This window comes from Meleagris gallopavo, chromosome 1 (assembly GCF_905368555.1).
Source record: "Meleagris gallopavo chromosome 1, MGAL_WU_HG_1.1, whole genome shotgun sequence".
NCBI classification, from domain to species: domain Eukaryota; kingdom Metazoa; phylum Chordata; class Aves; order Galliformes; family Phasianidae; genus Meleagris; species Meleagris gallopavo.
The window spans coordinates 30,692,123-30,718,413 of NC_139404.1; the positions used below are offsets into that span (position 1 = coordinate 30,692,123).

General features: G+C 39.4%; 1 protein-coding gene and 2 long non-coding RNA genes across 10 annotated transcripts in view; 2 read left to right on the forward strand and 1 right to left on the reverse strand.

Annotated features, from left to right (window-relative positions):
- Positions 1–11,452, forward strand: part of LOC104909842 (uncharacterized) — a 50,458-nt gene extending 39,006 nt beyond the window's left edge. For all 3 annotated transcript variants that reach the window (XR_014882245.1, XR_014882244.1, XR_014882243.1), the window contains one exon: positions 7,301–11,452. This is a non-coding gene — a long non-coding RNA (uncharacterized LOC104909842). The remainder of the gene's footprint in view (positions 1–7,300) is intronic.
- Positions 1–26,291, forward strand: part of LOC104909825 (uncharacterized) — a 145,528-nt gene that overhangs the window by 89,164 nt on the left and 30,073 nt on the right. The window lies entirely within an intron of this gene.
- SLC38A4 (solute carrier family 38 member 4) overlaps positions 8,804–26,291 on the reverse strand; it is a 30,724-nt gene continuing 13,236 nt past the window's right edge. For 3 of the 4 annotated variants that reach the window (XM_085219997.1, XM_085219989.1, XM_085220006.1), the window contains exons 2-16: positions 25,659–25,885; positions 24,938–25,028; positions 24,087–24,202; positions 20,937–21,010; positions 20,703–20,795; positions 19,520–19,601; positions 19,346–19,428; positions 19,164–19,222; positions 18,500–18,778; positions 18,301–18,380; positions 17,081–17,181; positions 15,986–16,110; positions 13,568–13,712; positions 12,830–12,927; positions 8,804–11,363 (exon numbers count right to left, since the gene is read on the reverse strand). In XM_085219997.1, the coding sequence (XP_085076123.1) occupies positions 11,262–11,363; positions 12,830–12,927; positions 13,568–13,712; positions 15,986–16,110; positions 17,081–17,181; positions 18,301–18,380; positions 18,500–18,778; positions 19,164–19,222; positions 19,346–19,428; positions 19,520–19,601; positions 20,703–20,795; positions 20,937–21,010; positions 24,087–24,202; positions 24,938–25,028; positions 25,659–25,801 (1,671 nt within the window). In that variant the 5' untranslated portion in view covers positions 25,802–25,885 and the 3' untranslated portion in view covers positions 8,804–11,261. The remainder of the gene's footprint in view (positions 11,364–12,829; positions 12,928–13,567; positions 13,713–15,985; positions 16,111–17,080; positions 17,182–18,300; positions 18,381–18,499; positions 18,779–19,163; positions 19,223–19,345; positions 19,429–19,519; positions 19,602–20,702; positions 20,796–20,936; positions 21,011–24,086; positions 24,203–24,937; positions 25,029–25,658; positions 25,886–26,291) is intronic. The other variant, XM_085220011.1, reaches the window with a different exon arrangement.

Below are 26,291 nucleotides of genomic sequence, written 5' to 3' on the forward strand. Positions count from 1 at the left end.
AATGCCTCATCTGTTATCTCATCGGTTAAATAGGTGTTAGATAACGATACTTTGTCAGTTAAAGAGCAATCCAGGACACTTTGGATTTCATGTGAAGATATATTTGTAGATGTTAAGCCTGTTGATCAGACTTACTTTTTTTGGTCCTAATTTGGTAGAAGTAAGTTATGCATACTCAGAAGGTATGCAAGGTAGTGTAATTGTGCAGATCCCTGTGAGAGACAGAAGACAACCTAACAGAGACAAAATTAGGAACAGAGGTATCTGGGAATTACTCAGTATAAATTCTCCCTATTATCAAATTTCCTTTTTGGTCCTGCAACCAATAGAAAGCTCTCTATCTATAGAAAAGCTTATGGACAGCTGCCAGCAGATGATTCCTGGAAAATAAGAATGGGACAGCTGGTGTGGAATACTTGACCTTGCTTTATATGATCCTGATATGTAAAAAAACACTGGAAATCTCAGGGTTCCCATAACTGTAGTGGGATTCACCACTTCCAGCCTAGTGGAGCAACCTCCTTGCATGATCCAGAAGCTACAAGCAAAGTTTTTCACGTGCTCTGGGGCCTTCCGAGCCATTGATTCACACCTCCAATGGAAATGTCAAAGATGTTCATTGCCAGTATTTGATTTTTTGCAAAACTTTTAGAGATATGAAATAAGCCATGCAAATGCAGCTTGAGAAAATATAGTCATGAAACAGATTCAGCACATTATGTGTACAGTGAGATTTTAAAAATCTCAGCATATAATCTGAGTGGCACAAGCATTTTCAGAGGTGTGTAAATAATGAAAATAGTAAATAAGATATATTGACTATTACTCATAAAGTGAAGAGTGTAGGAGGTCTCCAATTCCTTAAGCCAAGGTTGTTAACCAAAAAAAATCCATCATTATAATTCCCTTCTTCATTCTATACTGCTGTGGTCTCACTTGTCAGTCATATAAGAATAGCTCAGAAAAATTGAACACTTCAGATTAAATTCCCGAATTCCTGGGCCTTCCAGTAGAGGGAAGTGTTGTTTCATTTCCTTTGGCTTTGAAAGGTTTTGCCAGTGAAATAAGGCAAAATAGATGATCAATATTATACAGAACCAGAGATGAAAATGGTTACTTAGATCTTAGAAACATGTATACCGCATTGTCTAGCAGGAGCAGACACTCAACATAAAAGAAAGCATAAAAGCTTCAGGATCAGGCCCTACATCATTTAATGTGCATATGAAGGTTGGAGAAACTACATCAAACAAAATTCCTGCAGTGGAAGCTGAAAAATCAAATTAAAGTTTTATCTGTTCTACTGTAAGTTACTTCCTGAATGATAATACCTTAAGCTATGACTTGTTTCCCTACTGCTGCAGATATATCCTATTAGAATTTCACTGTTTAAGGATAAGTGGGTCTGGAAGACCCTCATAATACAGGCATTATAGCTTCCTGAGGTGGCTCTGCATAAAGCCAACTTGAATTTCTGCACTGTACTGTTAGGAATGCTTGTTTGGGGAGGACGTCCCAGCTGTCCTGTGAGTGCTAGGAAGCTGGCTCACATGGGACCAGAGACACTGTGCCAGAGAAAATTATTTTTATATTTATATACATATTTATTATTTGTAACTGTCCTCCTGCAGCAGAACACAAGGGAACGGGGTGTAACAGTACAGAGGTAGCTCAGGTTCACATGGTCCTGGGGCTGTGGATGTGCTGATACCAGCTGGCTCAGCCCACAGAAAGCTGATTTGGGAACATCAACGGGACTGAAAATATTAGGGAAAGAATATAGGCCTGCACAGCTGCCCTTATTTATTCACATGCCCTTGTGTGATTTTTCCTTCTGCTAATTATCAGTCCTGCCAAGCAAGGTGAACTGGGACAGCTTGGAGAGTGTGGGCTGGCAAACATCCCTGGAGGCAGTACAGACGTGATCATCTTGCCTGGATATGGAAGTGAATTTGTCACAGCATCACAGTGGTTGAGGCTGTAAGGGACCTCTGGAGGTCACTTGGTACAACCCATCTGCCCAAGCAGGGCCGCCTAGAGCAGTTGCCCATGTGAACACGAGCTGTATGGCTCTGCTTGTTCTTGAGTGTATCTCAGAGCCATATTATGTGCTAATGTAGCCACAGACACATTGCCCTGAGTAGGACCAGCTTGGGTGTTTCTTTCCTGGGATGTTCTGTCTGCAGAGGAGATAATGTGCAGGCTGGCAACTGAGAACTGACCAAATTGTTGTTGCTTCTGCTGAGGAGAAGCCAGGAAACTGAGCCTCTCTGGACCCTGCATGATTGCACCCTACGTGGTCTCACTTTTTCAGGTGCTGCTATAATGTGAGCCCCTGAAACATGGGCTGCAAAACTGGCGTGGCATCCTGGGTATGCTCTGAAGGGCAAGCTGACTGGGAATCCCTTCTTCTGCAGCTCTCTCTGTATGGCTATAGCTTTCAGTATCCTGCACAACCACTCTACTGCACAGCTCATTGAGGGCCTCAGTAGTGTTTAAGTGAATATCCCACCTTCATTTTTTTTTAACTTGGCAAGTATTGAAAACATCAGACAGGAACTGCTTTCTCCTCAGAGAGTCAAGATAGACTCACCTGTTCCCTTCTACTTTAATAGCGCATGAGCCAGGCTGGCCTGGCATTTTCTCAGTTATAACTGGAGTAAACCAAGCCTTCTCTGAACATCTTTTTTTTTCCCCTTTCCCTTTCCTTCCAGCAATTATTATGTTAAATTTGTCATTTTAAATGCTTTTAAGGGACACATTGATATTATCAGTAGATTGCTGAGAACTTAATCAAGTGTACCATCTGACATTCATCTAAATTCTCTATTCAGCATAAACATAAATATAAAGAGATTTTAAGTCAGAAGTTAAAAACACTGCACATTTTGTTCCATATGTCAGGTGCTTGGCACATCATATTTTTGGTTTATGATTTCAATGAATTCCAAAGAATGACAACACCCCAGAAAAAAAGCCCTGAGGATTATGCTGTAACTCTTTATACAGGGGTGATAGGTTTTAAGGAACAAAGCACATGCTTAGCATTAATCTGTATTAGTGTTTGTATGATTTTTTTCCATTAAAAGATAACATATGGGATCCTCAGAAGATGGGAAATTATTTCAGGAACACAGGAACATGTTCAGGGTATTTCTTCTTGTGATTTTATTGCCACTTATCTTTGGATGCATGCAAATTTGTCTGCTTGCTTTTTATGGAATAATCTCGTGCCAGCCAGTACTGGATATATAGTGTATGAAGTCTGCATACCTCAGCAGAGATGATCTAATGGTTCAAGGAGAGCAGTAACTCCACATTTACTGATTTCTGTGCATTGCCACAGGACAAGTTGGGTTTTCATGAATACAATTGTTATTTATTTAGTTCTGGATAGCTTTAGTCACATTGAATTTCTCTCAAAATATTTCCCATCACTTGTTTCATTCCCAAGTGACAAGAAATTCATGCAGTACACAGTGCCTTGGCCATCTCACTCTCACGGGGTTGTACGTGCTCTCTTATTGGTGAGCTGAAACTTTTCATGAAGGTTTGAACAAGTCCACGGGGGCTTGGACCTCTGTACAAACATATATCAGTGTGAGTGTTGCTATAGCAAAATGTGTTTGTGTATTATACATCACTGATTGCATGTCTGCCTGAAGCAGCAGTAATCATTCTGGTGAATTCATTTGTACCTCAGCACTCTCCAGGCAATCTTCTTGCACAAGAATTGTCATCAGCAAAGTATTTTTGTATCCAGGAATGAGGAGAGCAGACAGTGCATGGTTGATATTTAAACAGATGTTGGAGAAAAGTTATTATTTTCCTAGTTGTCTGCTTTCTGTACTCCATCTGAAAGAAAGGAGTTTCATATCTTCTCTTCAGAGTGAGGGCCAGGTGGTGATGACTTTTCATTCCTTGTCTTCTAATTGTCAATTTCATTGTAATTATAGACCAGTGTGAAGATACTGGTGAATTAACCAGAGTAAATTAAAAAGTTTTCTTTGTTGTTCCTTAAGAGATCAGATATTTATTTACTTATTATTAATGGCTTCCTCCTGCTGTTTTACAATAGGTGCTAAAATATATTTAGATAGTTGTAGTAACTGGCATCATCCTCCAGTGTTGACTCTGACAAATATGGAAAGATTAAGACAACCAGAACATAAGGATCAAAGAAGGTGATGGAGTCATTTCCATTGCTCTGGGGAAATTTCAGCACATATAACTTGTGAACACAAACACCATAGGCCCTCCTGCCATACAATGTACATCATATTGCAGAGAATTGGAATTATTTGCCTCCCCTCCCCTATGTACTTGCTTGGTAACACTGTTTAAAAATCAGAGGTTTGCTCATTTTAACAGTCTTTTGTTGTTTTTCTCCCAAAATATGTTTGCAGAATAGTTAATTTTAGATTTGGGAAAGAAATCTGAACTCCAACGAGCAATTTTTAGTTAGAGCTTGTGGGGAAAAAAAGCTCTTCCTTTCAACTGCAGCTGAAATTGATGCATGACATAGTGATCCAGCCTTCTGTAATGAGAAGGAGGGGCTTGGATATTTGGAGTCATTTGATATTATTGCGTAACTTTTTTTTCCTTCCTTCTTTCTTTTTTTTTTTTTCTCAGTGCATGTTTGTGTGTGTCCTTCAAAGCGAAATAAGTTGCTTCTCTTACTTGTTGCTAATTGAAGAAGGCAAAATCATGTACTTGGCTCCATGGTGCTAGAGGACAATACTTAGCATGCCCTGCGAGCCCTTTTCTCCTAGAATTCACGTTTCTATATTACCGATGCTCTGTTTAGTTCTTATTATTCGCTGCTTCTGGAGCACAAGGCAATATTGAAAGTGGAACAGGAGTATGTCATTTGTGAATGGAAAAAAAAAAAATTGACAGTAGACAAGTTTTCTTAATCTCATTCAAGTAGGTTGGTTCCTAGAATTTACTGTGGTTATCCCTCAAAGCATAAACTAAGTATTGTAAGAAAGGTTTTCACACATGCGCATAACTGTGAGTTCTTTTTTTTGACTTGGCTTTGAATCTAGAAAATGGTAGCTAAAGGTTTAGGTGTTCACCTGACTCCTGTATTAAGTAAGTTACCAAACCTTCATGCTTGTGCTTCAAAGTGTCTAGAGCACAGATTTAGCTGATACTAGCTGCATGCTCCCATCTCTAGAAGTTAAGGATGTGAGCCCTTTGCTGCTGGTGGCACAAATGTTTATGACTGAGAAATAATTTTGGTCTCATCCAGTAGATGCTGGTGATGCCATTTTCTTTTGCAAGAATGTTGAGCTTATCCTCATCTTGCTTTTGTGTATCTGAAGCCAGGTACAGTTCTCCCATGTAACCAAAATGTCTGTTCATAACTCTGGCAATGTCTATGAGTGTATATAAGAAAATGAGTTGCTCTTGAAAAGGTTGTCTGACTCACTCTGCCATAATTGTAGTTAGATTGAATGCAACCTATTGAATTTACATAGTACTTTGAGGTCTACAGAATTCAAGACAATTTCAGGGTGCATTCTGAGTCATTTTGTCTTCCATTTCTCAATAGCTTTCAAGAACACAGTTGCTCTAATTGCCCACTGTTGCTTTAACTGCACTTTGTGAGGATGTTTGCACAACTCACTGTGAGTGAAGTTAGCAGGAGTACTCAGTGTCCAGCACATTCTTCATGAGCAATTGAAGAATTCACATTCTCTGTGGTAGTCTAGGGTTTGATGTTATTTCCTGTAGAGGATAATGTGGAATATTTATTTCTAATGAGCGTACAAAGTAGAGGTAATTCAAATTTTTTATTTTAGGGTGGATTAAAACAGGTCTGAATTGTATTTTTTTAGAGAAAATTTATAAAATGACTTGTAGAATTCAAAGCATTATTAAAAATAAGGAGTGCATTAAGATGTCAGAGGCACTATGGCTAGGTTTATATTGGGTCACTCCAGATGTATATAGTTGGTGGATGGAAACACATGACTCCTAATCTCTTCAACAGGGTTTTGAAGACATAAGTAGGGCACCTATTTTTGTCCACTAGCAATACATCAGACTGAAGTTCCTCTGAATGGCGAGGAGGTATTTTTGCAGGCCAAGGAGACAGCACCAACTGACCTGCGGGAAACTGAATAACATGGGGTATTTGGTAAGGGAATCTGAAAAGAGCAGCTGTTGCTTCCAGAGTTAATTCCCAAATATTAGGAGACAGTGGCTTGTTTTATGCTAAGGCTCTGATTCATTTAGGATGGACCAATTTAGAGTGGGGATTCAAAGGAGAGGTGTCTGTCAGCACTTACGTTATGTAAATGAAGCTATTGGGTTAGTTTGACTGTGGCAATGTGGGAACTGGGTCAATTGCTTGTATGAAAGCTGAATCCACCTACCCCAGGCAGAGATGGTGAGATGACTCAGATGTTCTGTAGGGGGAGAGGAAAAAATTTCCCCTCAGAGAAGGGAACGGAGACTTCCATCAATCCTCCCCTGAGATGAGGTACGGACCCTCTTTCTGTGAATAAACAGACAGGTAATAATTTATTTGCAGACAGTCTGTTATTTAGGACAGGGTAACTTTCCCAATACATACATGCCAGGAGAGGTGTGTGCTGTATACAGAGATGAATGAATGCTGCAAACACTTTCCATTTGTGCATGCGGAACTTGAAGCATCCATCTCTGTGTCCCAGAGACCTCTGGCCAAGCAGGAGTCCCAATAGATTTATTTTTGCTCCTGCTGCGAGACAAACATCTCCTGGTTTATTGTTAGTAACAGAACAAGGTCTCCATCTCATCTCAAATTAGGATGCTGTATTGGTTTCCAAAGATATTTGCCACTTTACAATGTGTTAGATTTAGCACTTAGCTCACCACACTGGCAGCGGGATTTGGGCTCTGTCTGACGTAACTCCTCACAGACAAGACTGGTGGGGATGGCCACCCTACAGCCCCTTGCAGAGGGTGTGCTGGTGGCTGTGGTGCTGTTTGTGGTGTCCCTTGAGACACTCAGCAGATTTTTGGGCTTGTGAGGCCAGTTAGCACAACAATTATTTTTATTTTCTTGGAATTTTTGAAGGTCTGAAATGAGCAGCTGTAACCATTGTTATCTGCAAACACTAACCCAGGACTGCTGCTTGACCCAAGTGTGCAATGGAAGATTACTTGAGACCCCTTCCAGCTGCATGTCTCTTACAAAAGCAGTCTTTATGATCCATATTCAGCACAAGCTTGAAAATATCTTAAGTTGTCATTTCATAAGCTAAGAACAAGCAGCAGCTTCTGTTCTCCAAATGTTCTTTTTTCGCAGGATGCAACCAGACTGCACCATACAGCATGGATGTGTTGAAGGAATTGACACTGCTGCACCAAGGACAACTTTGATGGCAGGAACCTAATATCCCGAGCTCATCATGGACCCTCAGCCAAAGCACGTGGGCCAGAGAATGACACTCTTAATGGAAAGCCATTTGTGTCTGCATGGGCTGCACCAAAATTTTGTTGCAATAACACATTTTTGGAAAAAATTCCACTGAAATTTTAAGTCAAATGAATGGAAAATTCCAATCTATACCCTCAACTAGTCCTCTTAGTCAGTACTTGCTGACTAGCTCTAATTACTATTATGTCAGCCATTGAGAAGTAGCCAAGCAAGACAACATTTACTGAAAATTAACACCAGAGCCAGCTGCTTTGTGGCTTATCTATCCCTGCTGCTCTTTTTTCAGATAGATGTTGTTTAACATTGTCTTTGATTATTTACGGAGTAGAGAGGACTTTGCCCTCTGATGAGTGTCCCTTGTTCAGCTTCTTTCTGAAACTGAAACATGCGTTGATTGTTTCTGTGTTTTCTTTTTCTTTTCTTTCCAAATCAATCCTAGTATTCTTGTAATGTCCACTCAGTGATACATTCTTTTGTCTGATAGAATGTCTCATACAGATTCATTGCTTTCTTTTTTTCTTGTCCTTGAAGACGTTTTTTTTCCTTTTCTCTAGCTAAACTCATTCACTTGCATCAACTACATGAGTTTAATTAAGCAAGTTCAGGACACAGGGAATTTATAGCTCAAGAAACGTGAAGACAGTGCAAAGGAGATGATGCAGGGAATTAAGGAGGCGTAACCACCAGGAGAAGATCCATGAGGATTTCAAGGACTTCGTGTCCCATGCAGAGGTGACGGTGTGCACTTTGGAATGATGAGATGGGATGGAAGGGTGAGAGGATTCTGAGGGCACCCTTGGGTGTAATGCAGGTACTGTTCATGTTCTGGGAGTCTGGCAAGTGTCTGGGCCTGCTAGCAGGCAGTTATGGGAGCAGGATGTCTGGCATGGGGTATGCAGTTCTCACATGAGCTCATTGGTGCTGGGTAGACCCACGTATTTTGGGCTATGATTATACATCAGACAAATACGTAACAGCAGGAAAATCTATAGCGGCAACGATAGGAAGTATTTATATAGAGCTGTGCCATCTGGTGCACACTCCTAACTGCAGCTATACTTAGCTGCTGCACTGCGTATCTGGGCTAATCCCATGCCCCAAAGAACGATGCATTCAGTGTCATGCAGATAGCTCCACTTTTAACACCAGCCATTCTCTACTTGATGATGTCTGTGAAGTTCCATGAATAGATACAAAACAGAGTATGTATCATGGTTATTGTATGAAGAAGCTGCAAATTTATGCATACCTTTCTCTCTTAAAAGGGAGCATAGGTTTAGTGATGCTCATGTCAAGGCTTAGTTTGTCTCTGCTTGATTTTCAAAATATTCCTTCACTTGCTAGCCTAAAACAGAAGAAAAAGGTCTGCAGTCCTTGAAAAATTCATTTATTGTACATCAGTGGATAGTTTTGTAATAAAAATCCTCATTGTCAACATGACAGGACAAACAAGAAAATGCAACATCCTCCATTTCCAGCAGTGCTAAGAAGTTAGTTTGCAATGCTAGCCTTACTTCCACTAACAGCTGCATATTGCTGTGAGCAATGCTTATTAACTAGAATATCTGACATGTTACAGACTTTCCACCTTTATGCTGGACACCAATATTTTTGTGTCATTAAAAGCCAGTGACTAGAGCCATTGTTCCATAGTTTTTCGGTTACTTCTCTTGAGGTCATCTACATTTTATGTGAGACATGAATTTCTAAGTTTCCATATGCAGCTGCAGACAATAGATGTAACTGCTCTGAAACAGAAACTCAGTTATATTTCAGTTCTTCCGTACATGCAACTCACTAATGTAACAAGAAGAGAGGTGTTTGGGCATACTACTATTAACTTTAGTTCACATCAAAGCTCTTCAGTACTAACAGAACATTATTGGTATTTGTCTGCTTCAAATTGAACAAAATATGGGAAACTTTAAAGAAAAAAAAACAAAGCCAGCCAGCATTCACAAGGGGTATGGCCTAGAGTATTAATGATGCAGTACTCAAGTGAGTGTAAAATAGTGCTCAGAAGGACAGCAGTTGACATGGAATATATAACTGATACACTTTTCCAGCCAACTGGTATGTCTACCCACACTTAGCAGGCATGCACACAGAGAGACGCACACAGAGAGACAATTTTATGTGAAGCTGAAGAGTGGACAGAGGCAGCTTTTGTTGGCTTTCAGAGATCAAATGCGTGCATGCAGATTTTTAAGTTGGAAAATGGAAACACCAATTACAGGAGACTGGATTTTCCTAAACACGTTAAACCCAACAATTGCACCTTCCCACTCATTCCGTCTTCTACTGAGCTCCTGTCACCTCTCTGACTGCTTTTCCTTTGAGAAAAATAGTACAGAAAGCATGTGTAGAGTTCCCCACAGATCTGATAAAATACAGTCTAGAGGCTACTAGATGCTAATTAAGCATCCTTATAACATGAACATCACATTCTTTTCTCTTGAACAGCTGCGTAGCACAATACTCTTGAGATTATCAGTAATATCTTTTCCTTTGCATAGCTTAATTATGCATGCTTTTGAATGCTGGCATATGCATAGCTGAGCTGTGATAAAGCCACAGAGCAACTTAGCCAAATTCTAGGTTTATAGTGGTACTGCAGAACTTTGATGCACATATTAAAAATTCTCAAGAGGAAAACTTATTGTAACATAAGTAGTAAATGTCTGAATTTGTTTTTACACAGGTAACGGCCAGGGTTTGTGGCAAGTATATTTCAAATGCTACTGAATAAAACGAGCCTTTAGCAAACCCAGTAATCCAAAATATTTTCTTCAAAACAATACTAAGTGTGTGGCTGTGAAAACAGAGTGACATATAAAATAAAATTAAAAAAATAAATCAGAAATCATGTACCAGAGCGTAATATTTTTATAACTAGAAGAAAACAAAGGATTATGTACATAAATACATATATTTATATATATAGCAAATTACAGTTTCCTGCACTGAACATTTATCAAACAGACAAGTGCTGAACAATACTGCATAGGGTGCTCACCCACACTGTGTGGCCTCCTTGAATTCCCGTGAGAATGGAAGACAAGCTTCTATGGAGGATGGAACTTGTTCAGTGATACAAGCTCAGACAAGAATTAAAAAAGCTAAGAAAACCAAAAAACCCACCCCAGAAGTGCCTAATGTTCCAGCAGAGACATCTTTAACAACAAAACATGAGTGGTCAGATGTTCTTCAGTCACAGCACAGGGGCTCCTGTGTGAGAGAGCTTTATTCCATACAACAGCCATCATGTGTTTGAGGGTGACAAATATGGGCAATGTGTCTGATGCTCGGCTTTGTCCATGGGCTTGCCAAAGCTGTCACCTTTCTGATAGACCAGTCCATGGGGAGAAGTTGCTTTTCTGATCCCCTACAGAAATCATACATTTTCTCTAGGAGCTGGGCAGCTGCTCCTATGTGCTTCATGTGCAAAACAAGGCACTAGCTGGTTTTCTGGCCATTACCTTTCCAGTGCTCTAGGAACTGTGTTATGAACATAATGGGAGAGGTTAAAAAGGGTGGGACCAAACGACTGTTAAGGACTACATACACAGTTATTCTTATATTTGTTTTGAAAATAGAAAGCACCCACATTACACATTTTATTCAGCCTGGCTAGAAATGCTAAGCTTGGGTTCCTAATGCATAAATAAATGTCCTGTGACATAGACTCCATTGGGTTCTAGTATCCTACCCAGAAACTGTCTTCAACTTATTGCAGTTACTAGCTAGGAATAGCTGTGCCATGTTGGTGTCCTTTAGAGCACATAATACAAACATTATGGTATGAAAAGCACTTGGTTCTTTCCACAGGTTAGTGATGTCGGGAACTTGGGGGATTGTAAATCCAGTCCATTACAATGAGAGTCATACTCACAATCATGAAGATTATGCCAACTATAAGAAAAATTAGAGCCTGTAATTGAAAAATAAAATTGTATTAGTGAAGAAAATGACTGAGCAGACTGTAGTTTAGACTTTTCCAAGGTAATCACATTTCTATAATGCCAAGGTCCTGAATTTGGGCCATTCTCTGTGACTGAATCTAAGTAAAACCATACAGGGCTATGTGAATCAAAGTTAATTTTATCTAAAATTTCAGTCCAAAAGAACCAAGCTTTACAAAACTAAATCTAAAAAAAAATAACCCAACTTTGTTTATATAAATAATAATAAAAATTATAACTGAAGAACAGTTTCTTTTCCTTTAAAAATTGACCAATTTTCAGTGCATATTCATTGTTTCCAATATCAAGAACAGTTTCAGAGTTAATCCTTTACATCTTTATTAGTCAAAAGATAAGCCCAGCTTTCTTCTCTGAAAGCATTTCTGTATATAGTCAAGTGATCTAGGTGCTTACATTCCCGCTTTGCTTCAGTGGGGCTTTAGCTTTCAGAATCTGTCTACACTTAACAATAATCTACCTCATAACACAAAGACAAATATTGTACGTGATCTTTGTGCAGAGTGTGAAATTCTAGATATGCCTAGCATAGAATCATGAAGAATGAACAAAGAGCCATGAAAAAATGTGCATAGTCTATCTCTCTAACAACTGTTCCAAAAATTATCTTCAGAAATCATTTTATCGTAACAATCCTTTTCTTTCACACTTGCACACACATCATGTACTAATCAAACTTCTTCCATTTCCATTTACTTTCTCTTTTTAAAATATATATAAAGCTGTACTTACATATGTCTGCTTACATTATGTGCCTGAATATATATTTCATCAATATATTTTAATTAATTGTTCAAAGGACATATACTCAGTGATACTGTTAAATTTCAGGTGACTATTAATGTTTGCATTAATATATAGATACAAGCTGCTGCTGCAACAGTCCAGCATGATGTAAGAACACATGCTGCACATAAATGATAGATCTTCATGTGTATCTCCTGTCAGTGTATGAATCTATCCCAATGGAAAGCTCTCATCTTTGTATCACTTCATTATCTCTGCAGTACAACCTCCTTCTTAATCTAGTCCTTACATCTTCCTATTAACCCATAGATAGCCTTCTAGCACGGACCAACATCTTCTTATGCACAATTTAGGTATCAATTATATAGGTGAAGATGTTAACTACATCTTAGATCCAATTAAATAAATTCATTTTTCTAGTGTCGTAGGAGACACTTTAACCTAGACACTCACTGTTGTTAATTTAGCAGTTGCAGTAGAGCTTTAAGCAATTTCACTTGCACAGCCTGGGTCTCTATGCTATGGTGAATCACATTGTCCAATCTGTGTTTTGGTGAGCCCCTACCATTTATGATCAGACAAGGCAAGTAAAAGCCCTTGAATTTGGGGCTGGTGGAAAGCACACACCCTCTCATCATCCTTCCTCAAAAATTGCTGCCAGCATCCTTACCCCTATCTTCTGAGGAGACCTCATAGGCTCCTTCTTAACAAGCCGCAGGTAGAATGCAGAGGGGAGGATGAAGATCAGCATGGTGGCAGAAGAGGCACCTGGAAGAGAGACCAAAGTTGAGTACCATGTTGTGTGACACTCTGCCAGCATGGTGCACCCACAAGATGAAAACAGATGGGGAATATTTGTGCAGAACTCTCCTGTGGTCATGCATGACCTTCAACTTGCATGGCTTCAACTTCAGGGGGCTTGAAAGTCCCCTGCAAAAGAGTTGGGTTTCTGTTTAAGGAATAATTTCTGTGGGTTTTATGGGGACTGATTTGGGCAACTTCCTTTGGAGTATGGTTATTCTTGTCTGCTGAGACCCATCCTCAAGTTTGGCACAGAGATATCCAAGTACTTGAGTGCTCAGGGCTAAAGAGACAGTTGTCTGTCTGCAAGTAGATGTCTGCATGTGAGCTGTTCAAGTGGGGACAAAAGGGCATTGAATCATAGAATGGCTTGGGTTGAGAGGACTTAAAGATCATCCAGTTCCAACTCCTCTACCATGGGCAGAGTTGCCAGCCAATAGATCATGGGGACTTCATATTACCTTTTTAACTTATCCCATATAAAATCAAATTGGTGTTTATGTTATTCCACTGTAAGATCCATATGGAGATTATCATATAGTCCACAAATGTAAATATGTTGTAGAAAGTATAAACACAGTAAACAAGAACTATTCATGAAACCTACCGATAAATCCAAATATATCCTTAATAGTCGGAACAAAAATCACAAGCATGTTATTAAAAGCAAGAATTACTGCTGCAATCAGAAGGTGTCGTATCCAGCTGAACGGCCTTTTGGGAAACAGTAATGCACTGATAGATGAACGAATCTGAAAGACAAAAATAATCCGGAAAAGTAAAACAGCAATTATTTTATCTTTGCTTCTTGCTTTTTAAATGACCTACACTGGTTACTTTTGCTGTGAGAAATTCTGACCAAAGAATTGTGTTTTCAGTCTTCAACTCTCTTAATGTAATCTCACTCAGGTGTAGGTTTTTGAGAATTGGGTTCACAGTTTCGTGCAGAAACTCAAATATTTGCTGTGTAGGAAAGATGAGTAAATAGGGTGTAAAATCGGGGAGATGAAATCTGCTCAACTGAAAGATGTGATATCAGCAAAAAAAAAAACAACCAACAACCACAACCAAACCAGTCCAGAGATCTCCCCGCTGTGAATACTAATCAGCAGGCAAAACATGCACAGGTGAAATCTGAGTTGAGTTGCTGTATTCCTGAACCTGATCCCCTGAAAATCTCACAGGAGATCTGCAATTTACTTTTGTAAAAGAAAGAAAACTTTTGTTTTACTTTCATTAAACATACAAATATATATATCAAAATAAAAGCATCTCTTACTACACGAAAAGAAAATACATCAAATTACAGATAAAAAAGCTGTTGCAAAAGATCCTTTTTTTTTGCTTCTCTTTCTCACACAATGGAGTTGGGTTTTTCTTTGCTTTTTCATCAGCGAAAATGGAAAGTAGGAGAAAGGTCAGCTGCAAATCCCTCTGGTGGAAGTAGATAGTGTTACTGTGAAGTACTGTGATAAGCTTAGTAGATTTGAAAGGTAGAAATTGAAACTGGGAAAAGCTCAAGGCTCACTTCTGCTTCTGGATGAGTTTGGCTGTTCAGTAATAATATGGAATTCTGTCGGACTCAGCCCATCGTATGAAAATGCGGCATTCATTTTGCATGCTGTATTTTTCGGGCTGACATGAACACACGTTATGAAGAAGGTAGGTAGCAAAACTTTCATCTGGTCCCCGAGCTGGTGTAAAACGCCTTTACCACTCTGAAGAAGCACTGTCTGCATTCCTGTTCACTTGTCAGTATCCTGTGCATTATTACTGCTGTCATGCTGCCACTAAAATGAAGTCAGGAGACTGAAATTTCACATTGAATAATGGTAAATAGACTTTTTTTTTTTTTTTAAATGGAAATGCAATGATTTCTTTCTTTTTATTATTATTTTTTAAAGAATAAACTGACCACTTTATGGAAATATAGTAGTTCATAGAAAAACTGCTGTATAACTATGCTGCTTGACTGGAGTAATTGATTTATCAGTGATGCTGAACAGGCTGACTTGATGGGCAACAGAGTTGTTTGGTATGCAGGCTTTAAAAAAAATTATATTTCCTCTATTTTTTTTTTTAGGGCAATTAACTCTGCGGTGTGTAACTGCTAAGCCTTTGCACATTATTCAAACATAAAAATAATTATGCAGAAAGCTAAAAATGCAAAATGCTGCTTCTGACAGAGGCTTTTGCAGTGCTCTCTGTTTTTCCATGAAGAGTGCTGAGCTAGTTAAGAAAAAGTCAAGCACTGAGTCATTGGTTAAAACACAACATTTAGGGCAGACCATCACAGTATTCTGAGCAGGATAAAGCCCTCAAAGTGATTGGTTCATCTCAGAACATATTGTTCGGCAGGCAATCTTGAATGATGATCGCTTCTCTGAAGCATTTATCGGTGAGCCTGGAAACAATACCTACATAGAACTGGTGTTTGCATCCAGGACAATAGAAAAGCAAAACTGCAGGGCTGCTGCTCTTGTCGGACAGCAGCAGCCACAATGCAGGCCAATGGGAGCCCACCTGCACATGGTGCTGGACCAAGGCCTGCTCCACAGAACAGCACACGAGCCCCCAAAACTTGCTGGCCAGCAAATGTTTTCTGCTTGGCTGCATTGGGAAGGCAGAAAGGACAGTCATGGTGTAAAACTGCATGCATTCTGTTGAGTTTGGATGCTGTAGTAGGTACGTATTAGGAAATCTTGTGGGCAGTTTGAGTATATCTCCAGTCTTCAGTTCTTATGCTGTTAAATATAGCGCAGAAAGAGCCAGAGGGAGCCAGGGCAGTTGTTCATGATTTATTTCTGGTTTATTTATAAGGACTGATTTATTTCAGTCTTTCAAAGTTTGCAACCCTAGCTGCCTAATGTGGTTGCTGTGGGCAAGCTGCGTATGAAACAACTTGCTCCCCGAAACAAAATTCAGGCTTGCTTTTCTTTAACGTTAAAGCCTGCTTCTGCTAAGCACATGAAGTTAGTGTCTACAGGCCAGCCCCAATTTCATCTCCAGCAGCTCTTTTACTTACAGGGAAGAGGACAAGGGGCACAGTCAGGGTGACAGCCACCAGCACCGCGAGGCGCACAGACAGAAGGAGAGCATCAAAAGTGTACACCCTGGTGTATGTGTGAAGTAGCTCATCTTCAACCTCTCCTGCAAAAAGGAAACAGAAGGGTTCTAAGTCCCTTAAATGGTATCTACATATGCAAAAGAGAGATCTTTATTTTGCAGCCAGACAAGATTAGCTCTGGCCCAGCTGCTACCATCAGATCCATGTTATGGGTTGGGCACCAAAGAGGAATTTTCCCAGCATGACTGGTACAAGTCCATCATTCAGAGATGATGAGTATAGCACATCTATGAGGTGATGCTTTCTACTCCAGCTTCTCAAATGACTTTCGCAAAGTAATTGCGTGGATGCGTAACCTGAGGCAAAAATATTTCTCTGATACGAGACAAAAAACGAGTGACTAAACTGGGAAGATCCCTGAACCTCCACCCAAACTTCACAGCCCTTTTGCCAAAGCAGTACTGTGTCATTTACTTCTTTGCTGTAACAAAGGAACTAATGAGGTAAAAATATGTAGTGTTTACATAAACCAGTGTGCTAATATAGGAGCTACACTGTTTACCTACCACTTAGTCCAGTTCATCTGTATTCTCTTTATGCTAGAATGATTTGCTCCTGTTTTTCAGCATAGGTGAGGCTGAATTAACACCATCAGAGCCACAGTGGGTAGCAGCTAACAGTGTCTAGCAGCTAACAGTGTCATGTAAAACTATTGAGCATCAGAGTATTTTTAATGTTTCACTTTTGGCTTTTTCCAAGAGCCAAGTTTACAGCAGTTTGTCTGAGTTGAGTTTGTTTGAGCTCACAAAGCCATGAGATGCACAACTGGACCATCTAAGGCCCTGAAAGATGTAGACTGTGTGGCCTGAGAGCTGGATAAGTCTCACTGTTTATGCAGGAGGTTACATACAGTATATTACTTTTGAATAATACTAGCGCTTGAATTAAGGCCCACAGAAAACACATTTACACTTCTGTCTTTATGTGATTGATCCATCTTGTCTGTTTTGAAACAAGAGAGAAAATTCTGCAGAGAACAGGCCTTCAACCTACCATAGAAAGTAAGATATCCAAAGAGACCAGCAAGAAGATACATGATGAGCATGCCAGTGATGGAGACGTTTGAGACATTCTGCATCCGCTTTCGGGAACGACTGGAGTAGGAGAGAAAAAGAGTAACAGTGCTATTCTTATAAAGCCTCTACTTGCACGAGAAATACTCTGAGGAGCCTCTACTGACATTCTCTTGTTGGCTAGAAAGTTCATAGCAGCTCTGTGCATTATGCAAAGCTCCTGAAGCTTTGTGACAATAGCTCTGCACAGAACAGCACCAAAAGAATGGATTGAAACTTCATTTCCACTGCTTACTGAGTGACAACATGTGAACAAATATTTTTTTAAATGTCATTATTTCTATACTATAAATTTCAAATGGTGCATTTTAAATAAAAAATGGAATAGCTAAAACTACATGGCTGGTAACAATAATGAAACAAGAGTTTTCAGGCAGCTCTATATGAATATTCCTTTTTGTTTACGTAGCACTATTCTGCAGGTTCAAGTATCTCTTGTAAATCAACTCCTATCTTCAGAGAACCCTTGGTTAAATATTTCTTTATAAGGAAATCTTCAGCTTATAGAACCTGGAAACAAATTCCATATCATCTGATAATTTTTAATTCTGAGGTTAAGCATGCTAAAATAGGAGGTAATGGGGCTTGGCCTCCTTGAGTTTTGCAACACAAACTCCTGTAGTATAATTCTTGTTACTGAACAACTGCATTTTCTTAGCTTTTCCCAACTATCAGCTCTGTGCTAGTTTAAGCAAATGTGTTTGATTTTGATATTTGGTAATCAAAATGGGGTAGGTTAAGAGTCTATGTAAGACACTCAAACCAATGGCTTCCCAGAGAACTTTAAGAGTAAGCGACAGCTGACTCTGACGAAGAACTCATTAAGATATTTTTAGAGACCAGAATTCTCGGTTTCAGCGCTGTCTGTTGTGCGGCCAAATTCCCCATCATATTTCATGTCATTCAAAGAACTGTCCAAACTCATCCTTTCCTTAGTACATATTAATGCAGCTCTATGAACAGAGTTCTTTGTCAGTTCTTTGACTATTAGGTGAAAGCAAAGCTGATATCTGCTTATTATGGTGCAAAACAAATCATTATCAGGTAGGTGACTATACACCCGCAATCAAGGCAGAACAGGAAGAAAGTGATCTCTGCTATCGTTAACTGGAAGTATGGGACAAAATTCAAGAACCTTACTCTTTCAGTTCACTGTATATTGGTAGCACCTCAGGGTGGCATACGAATGCAAATGCCAGGATGGGTATTGCATAGGCAGTCTGTAAAATAAAGGTCCCATTAGTAAGAATGGTCACTGCTATAACCTCTGACTTTTGGCAGGCAGCAGTTTAGCTGTGGCACAAATGGCAAAAGACAAATTCTACATAATCTCCCTTACCCGTGAGTTGAACACAAAGTATTTGGGCTGACACGTGTCACTGCTGTCGCTGTGTGCTTCATATTCTACACCACTTTTGAGGAAAGCATCTTTTGGCTCCTCAAGGCCTGGCATGTGCCCAACTGTGTTGTCCATCATGAAATTCACACCAGAACTGAGAGACTCATTTGGTAACATGACCAGGTGCATTGGCAGTGTGATGTTGGTGGCTGTCCAGTTTCCAACCCCATGATCCATGATGGGGAGAGGACAGGGTACTTGAAATTTCTTGAAGATTACCTACAAAACAGTAGACAATGTCATCAGTTGAGTACTACTATATGAGACCAAATTTACAGCCATGATAAACCAACAGGAACAAAAACAGTCACAGAGAAAGGAGAAGGGAAAGACAGGGAGCATGAAACCAAACACTATCACTTCTGCTTCTCCAGCAAATAATTCCTTTTATTTTGGTTCTGCTGTTGCTCTGCTTTATGTTTTATCCTTTTAAGTGCTGCTTTTTAGTTTGATCTTTTTAATTCTGGTTTTATTCAGCACTCAGTTTGTTTTGCAGGTACCATTCTAACATCCATATTAAATTGTGATGGTAAGGGATTTATTAATGTTGTGTAGTTCACAGGCTCTATATCTGCTTAGAGGCAAGTCCTGAACAATTACCTACCACACTGACAAAGAAAACCATACACGTCAGCGAAAAACCACTCGTATAACCAAGATAACCTATGAAGCAAAAAAAAAAAAAAAAAAAGTATATATATATATATATATATATGATTCAGCTGCATATAAATTCATAGTCCTAATAGAAATAGGAAAAGAGGTTAAGTGGGACATCAACCTTACCTAATGTTTTTAGAAGAGAAAGGGGAAGAATAATCACAACTGTTACAAGTATGACAAGGTAGTTCCCATTTAGGTACCATTCTCTAAAAAGGGGAAATAAAAGATAACAATCATTATCATTGACATAGCAAAATTTTTTTTTGTCTCAGGCTCAGGTTAGACAAAGGTACCTACCCAGAATTCTCCTCGAGCTTCATAAATGCTCTGATCACTTCAGGAAGTTCATATTTAATGATAAAGAGGTAGCTTGACATTGCTGAAAATCAAGCAAACGCTTTCAGAGAAAACAGAGTAAGTCCAACAAAAATAATTTGTTTTAAAAAGCATTGACACTACATGAAAAACATGCTTTTTATAAATCAGATTTTGCTAAAATACAGAAAGTATTTTATTCAAATCACAATGCAAATAAAGAAATGTTATTTAAAGAGATATTTTTTTCTTATGAACATGTCCTGAATGACATCTAGCATTTAGTCTTAGATTATAACAGTTACTACTAATTACACAACATACTCAAATAACTGTTATGAAATTTACACCTGTAAATTTTCCTTTTGTTTTTCTTTTCTAAATCTTGCTTTTCCAATGGGCATTGTCCACCACTTTTTGTAGAAAATTTGATTGTCACTTTCTCTCTGTAAGTCTCTTTGTCCATCTTGTCCCTTCTATTTCTAATTTCTTTCTCCACATACTCTACTGCACGTATCTAAAAAGCTAGTTTTCCAGATCGTTGGCAGAAGAATAGACTTCCATATCTCATTTAAATATATTGGCAGACAGCACACATTTTATCCTACATTGGCCACAGAGAGTTCTTTGGAACTTGCTGGATCAACCTGGACAAGTTAAATACCACTGGACTACAGGAAAGAGGTATTCCTCTTAATCGCGGAAGCATACATGTTTGGAGAATAAAAGGAAAACCATGGAATAGGATATTTCATGAACACAGTCAAAAAAGCTATTGCAATAGATAGATATGAACTAGCTGTGTCTAGGTAGAAAAGTAGAAGTCAGAACTATGTGCTTCTCCTTTTAGGTGAGATTCATCTCTTCTAACCTCAGACACATGCCTAGCCTGTGCCACAGTCAATGAAGAGAACTGGCCAAGCCATTTTATTCATCACAGATGTACCTGCATTGCTCGTGCAGATATCTTGTGCAACAAGCTTTTAGCAGACACCACCGTGTCAATCTGAAACAAGGCAAGATTTCCTCTTGCATTCCTTTGTTAATAACGTGTGTTGTATCCTGGTCATCTATGACGTCATTTAGTCAGAGAGAAGAAAGTACTTCTGTTGTCTAGAAAAGCACTAGGAGTTAGAAAACTATTCTAAAATCTTTTTACCCTTACCTCCAATATTCTGCATTGTAACTGAAATGAAAACACTACACTTCCCAGGCCATCCAAATGCCTTTTCTCCCAGTTTTTCATATATTAATGAGCCTAAAAAAAAAACAGCCAAAACACCAAAATAAATAAGAGCCATGGACAACTACAGTGAATGCATGTGACAAATTGCATTCCAAGATAAAAAAACGTGCATGCAATAGGGATTTTTGGTCAGTTTTAACCTGATCTTCATACCTCCTTCTTTTGATGTCTTCAGTAAGAGGTGGACTGAGTAGAGTGACAGCATTGCTACACTGAGCAGCAGAACTCTGTAAGGAAAAACAAAAATCAGAATCTCATGCAGCACATCAGAGATACTCAGTTAATTTGAATGGATGCTTGCTTGTTCCAAAGTTCAATGTGTAAACACTTCTAGCAAGAGTGTGCCTAGTACCAGGACTCATGGTACAAAATGCATAGATATGTGTCAGTTGTAGGTTACTTGTGGCTGAAGTTGCACCTTAGACACTTCAAAAGCCTCTCAATGTTTGCTTAAGTTCATACTGGTGCCAATTTATTCCACAGAAGCAGAATGCTATGTTTTACTAAAACTCAACAAAAATAAACAGATCGCAGGTCTTTGGACTCATCTGTTCAGTGGCCCCATATTTTATCTCTCCTTATACAGATTTATTAAAAAAAATCCACAAAACCTAAACTGTGACTGTGACAAATTCACTGCCAACTTCTGCTTAGACTTCTCCTATTTTACTGAGTAACTGTAGATATTAACTTCAGATGCACACTCTGCAAAGTACAAGTATATAAGGAATCTTACATAATGCTAAAGTGTGGTATGACAGTGGAAGATATGCTTTTGCAGCACTTGCAGCATTCTCTTCTAACTTAGTTTTCTTAAAGGTACTGGTGCCCGCCTTCATTAATTCTGATTACTGCCATGTTCCTTCCACACATTTGCATCTTTTGTGATTTCAGATACATCTTGCAAAATGCTGGTGAAAAATGTATTGCATGACATTTTCAGTGCATAACACTGTGGGCAACGTATCTTACTACCACAACCATCTTGCCGTCGGCCTGCATAAGCATGGGAAGGAGATGCGATGATAACATGACAGAGCTAGGAAATACCAACTCTACCGATATCCCTTATTCTATGGCTGAATAGAGTTCCATTCCTCCAAACACAAAGCTTCATATAGAAATGGCCGACACCGACAGCCAATTCTTTGTAAATGAATTATAGCCCAAGAGACATTTGTTTAATGGTCAGGTGGTGGTCACCAGACCAAGTTGCTTTCTCTAAGAGAGATGGACAACACTACAGACTTTGAGTAGATTTCTCTCACGCTGTGAGCTCATGTCGTACACTAAGGGGAGCTCACGTCTGAGTTTGCAGTATATCTTTCCAAAATGGCATCTTTCTTGATGACACCCATCCAGCCTCTATACAAAGACATGACCTCTGAGTCCTGGCATATGGAGTGCAGCTACAGTAAACCAAAGCCATCCTGGCCACACTTTCTAAACCCCACCAGGCAGCAGAAGAGACTCTCTGGTGTGTGCTCTATGCCTGTGCAAACCTCCTCTGTGGGAGAGGAAGGTGCAATGGCAGCTCCCGAGGAGATTCTGAGTTTTAGAAGCCCTTTTCTCAACTTCACTCTGTAGAAAATCTTCCAGTAGAAGAGTATTTGGGCAGCGCGAGAACTGTAAATTAACTGCTGCCAGCATATTCTAAATTAGAATTAATGTACAGCAGCTTCCATTTAGTAGATGGAATTTTTCTGTGCTACTAATGTCACAATCTGTGAAAACAGAGGAACTTTCAGCAAGCATATACATGCCACAGGGGTAACTATATCCTCACACAGTTCTTCAGTTTTAAATAAAACTCCTTCCTCTGCCAGAAGGAAGAATGTTCTAATGCACAAAGTATGGAAGTAGGACAGAAAAGAAAATGAACTGTGGGGTGGAGACATCCTTTGTTTTTGTTATACGACTCCATAGGATTGCTCTAGCATAACTGCAGGCTTGCATTTTGCTTTAGCACTGACAGTACAGCTAATGCCATTAGGCTCACTTCAGACTTTTTTTCAGCCAATCCTTTGGATGAAGGGATCCCAAAGAACAAAAATGCTGCAAGGGTAATTTTTTCCCCTCAAGTCTTGATATATCATAATGTTCTTTGCAGTGATAATTTATGACAATACTGGTTAGCACAAGTACTCAGAGAAAGCTGGGGAAAAAGAATCCTACATTTTCCAGATTCTAATGCATTCAGTTATAGAACTAAGTTCCATTTTAGTATCTGCAAAAACTATATTTAACCTTTTGAATACAGGTGTTGGGAAACACTTATCCAGGAGTGTGGCAGCAGTTTTATCTACAGTTAACGTTCAGTTACAGATTTGGCTGGCAAAACGGGAGATGTTTCTTAGCAACTGGGAGCTACGTGTAGCATTTCAAATGTTGCTGCTGTTCTAGTTAAAAAAACATGGAGAAGAAAAAAGCCATATAGAGATAGCCATGTAGCCTGATTTAAAGTCTTCCTAGAGTTCAATAATGTAAAACAATGACCTAATGTCATATGGTACCATCATACTGTATTCTAACCTAATGGAGGATTAAAATTAAGGCCAGAGTTAAGATTAAATACATTTATTAATAAACAAAACAAACCCCACTAACTTTTTGTACAGTCTCTCTCAATTGATAGGATTATCCATAAATTAAAAAACTTCATATGACTATCTGTTACTGTCTATCAAATCTCATTTTGTATAGATAGAATATCTCAGCCACATTCCTCTGCTGTCATCTGTGCACACTGAGTACACATAGACTGGAGGAGCAACACCAAATCTGAATATATCTGTGCATGTCTTTGCAATCAAAGCCTATTGCAATTTCTGACCTATATCAAATACTATCCTCCCATTTCAACATAGTGATTAGAGAGGATGGTGTAAAACTTCATGTGTGATTTATTGGTCCTGTGAACTTCCCATAATTAACCAATTAGATAGGTATTGTTATTTTAGGACAAGTATGCTGTTCTTCTTGCCTTCCCCTTCCCCCCCCCCCCTTTCTTTCTTTTTTTTTTTTTTTTGACTACACAGCATCCATTGTCAGTTGTGTTCCTGACATAAAAGAGAGCTAAAACAAGGGAGGAAAAAAAAAAAAAAAGAAAAAAAAAAAAAGAGGTTTGTCAGTTGTGGATGGCTCCTTGTGGTGCAGCTGAAATATTTCCATTATAGAAGTTCTTATAAAACATTTCAGCTAACAAAACATGATTCTTAAGCTTATCTTACCTTTTTAACCACAAAAGAAAATCAGCTCTAAATTACTGCTAATATTCTATTCATTTTATTTATATGTACTTACACAAAAAGGATGATTCCTGTGTTGGCCATGGCATAGGACAGCCCTAGAATACCGCTGCCCATAATGGCGTTGCTGAGGTTGAAGGAGGACATGCCAAAGGAAGTTCTGCCCCGGTGCTGTAGGTAGCAAGAGCAGGGATGACTATTAGCTTGCATTTTACTGGGTGCAATAAATTAACTGTTCTAACTACTGGTTTTTCCTTCATTGCTCTCGATCCTTAGAGGTGGAGCCTTTTGAAGCCAACAAACTGCTGTGGTAACAGAGCCACAGCTGGCCATGTGTTGACCAACCTCAACAGAAATACATGTTGCTATCAGGTAGTTTTCCCAGTTATTGGCTTAACAAGTGGATTATTTTTCTCAAAGTCGGATATAATGCTTTCTCTATGGAGCTAAAAATGTGCCAGAGGAGGCAGCAGGGGTTGAAAGGGAAGGATATCTGTGCGGATCTGATCAGGAGTATCCCTTCTTTAACACAATTCGTTTACATGAATGCTGGAAACAAGAAGGGCCCAGCTCTGCCTTAAATGGAAGAAACAAAGTTTCTGGGAAACAGAACTCCTGTCAGAAATAAGTACGTAGATCTACTCTGGGCTGGATATCTTGGGTGGGATGCCATGAGCTCCGTACTGAGTGTGATCTGAGAAAATTTTTCTGATTGCATGGAAAGACCTAGTTTTAGTTGCAAGACAACAGAAGGAGTTTGCTGCACTAACTTAGAAAATGTTTGCTTACTGTTCTAAAGCCAAGATTATGCTGATCAAGCTGCAGAGTAACTTTATTTACTGAAACTTTTGGTTTCAGGTTAATGGGATTTAATTGTAATTACACTTAAAAATTAATACAACTCACATATTCTTCATTATAGTCTTCCAATTTCTTTTTATCCAGATATCCATTTGTTAGGAACTTCTGACTTTCTGCGTCATCACTAGCAAATGGACTAAACACAAAGACAAATAAGAAAACATCAGATAAGGCCTATGACACACGTTATGTATATGCCTTTTGTCATTAGGGGAGGAAAGTACCCTGTGGCTGTCTTGCTGGAAATGGGTTCAGTGAGCAGGGAGCTGGAGGCTGATGGCTGATTTTGAACATCTTCTTGAGGCTGCACAGAGGCTGGCAGCATGATGGGTCCCTACTGTATGTGCCCGAGCATCTCCCAGTGGAAACTGCTACCCTCTATCCCCTGCCCTGGCCAGAGCTGCCCCTGTCCCAGATGGCTGGAGCGTTCGAGGAGTGTGCTTGGCTTGCAGTACCCTATGTGGGTATCAGTTTTCACATTGATTTGTGTGGGTGGGAGCTGCCAAGATTGGGGTGGGGAGCCTGCAAAGGTCACTCCAGGTGGTGGTCGCATTGGGTGCCCTGGGCTGCCCCTGCTGTGCTGGGCACTCTATCTGTAGAGAAGAGCAGGGAGGCTGGTGCTCAGGGGAGACACTATCTAAGCAATCACACTAGTTTAAGCATATTACCTAGTAAATGTTTTAAGTTCCAGATGCCATTAGTGAAGCTTGTTAATTGATTACTGCTTTTTAGCCAGAACAGATGAGTCTTCCACTTAAATGCTTACCTCCTAATTGCAGTCTTTTCAGAGTCAATCAGCTCTGTGTAGTTGTCTTCTAGGCTTTCCCCACTGTTGCTCTGCTCTTCCAGTTCAATGTTGACTTTTTGCTGCTCCATACCATCCATGGAGTGGTCAGTACTTTCCAACATACGGTCTCTTTTTCAGGGTAAACAGGACTGTGGTGCCTGCCCGTGGGTCCTCTCTACCATGGGGAGCTGCCAGAACACTCTGTTCTGCAAACAACACACAACAGGACTCATTAGAGTTTTCCTCAAATTAGATAAACGACTGTGAATCGTTGGGCTTGTGTTTGTTCTTTGTAAATAGCATTAGGAAAGGAGACTGTTGCAGACTGGGAAAATTCTGGGCAAGCATAATGTTCCTTTATATGCTGGCACTCGGCCCTTCCGTCTCCCTTGAAATGGTGGAGAGTGTAGTGGCCAATAGATGCATCTGGCATAATTACTAATCCAGGTGAAAGTAGTTACTGGAATTGCTGATTTTGTAGTGCCAGAGGATGGTGTTGCAGAAAAACTCACTGTTAGAAGTGAAGAGTACATCAGGGTTTTGCCAACACTGCTTCCAAATGTACACGCTCAAGAGAAATTCTCAGTGTTTTGAATCATTTGTTGTAAGATG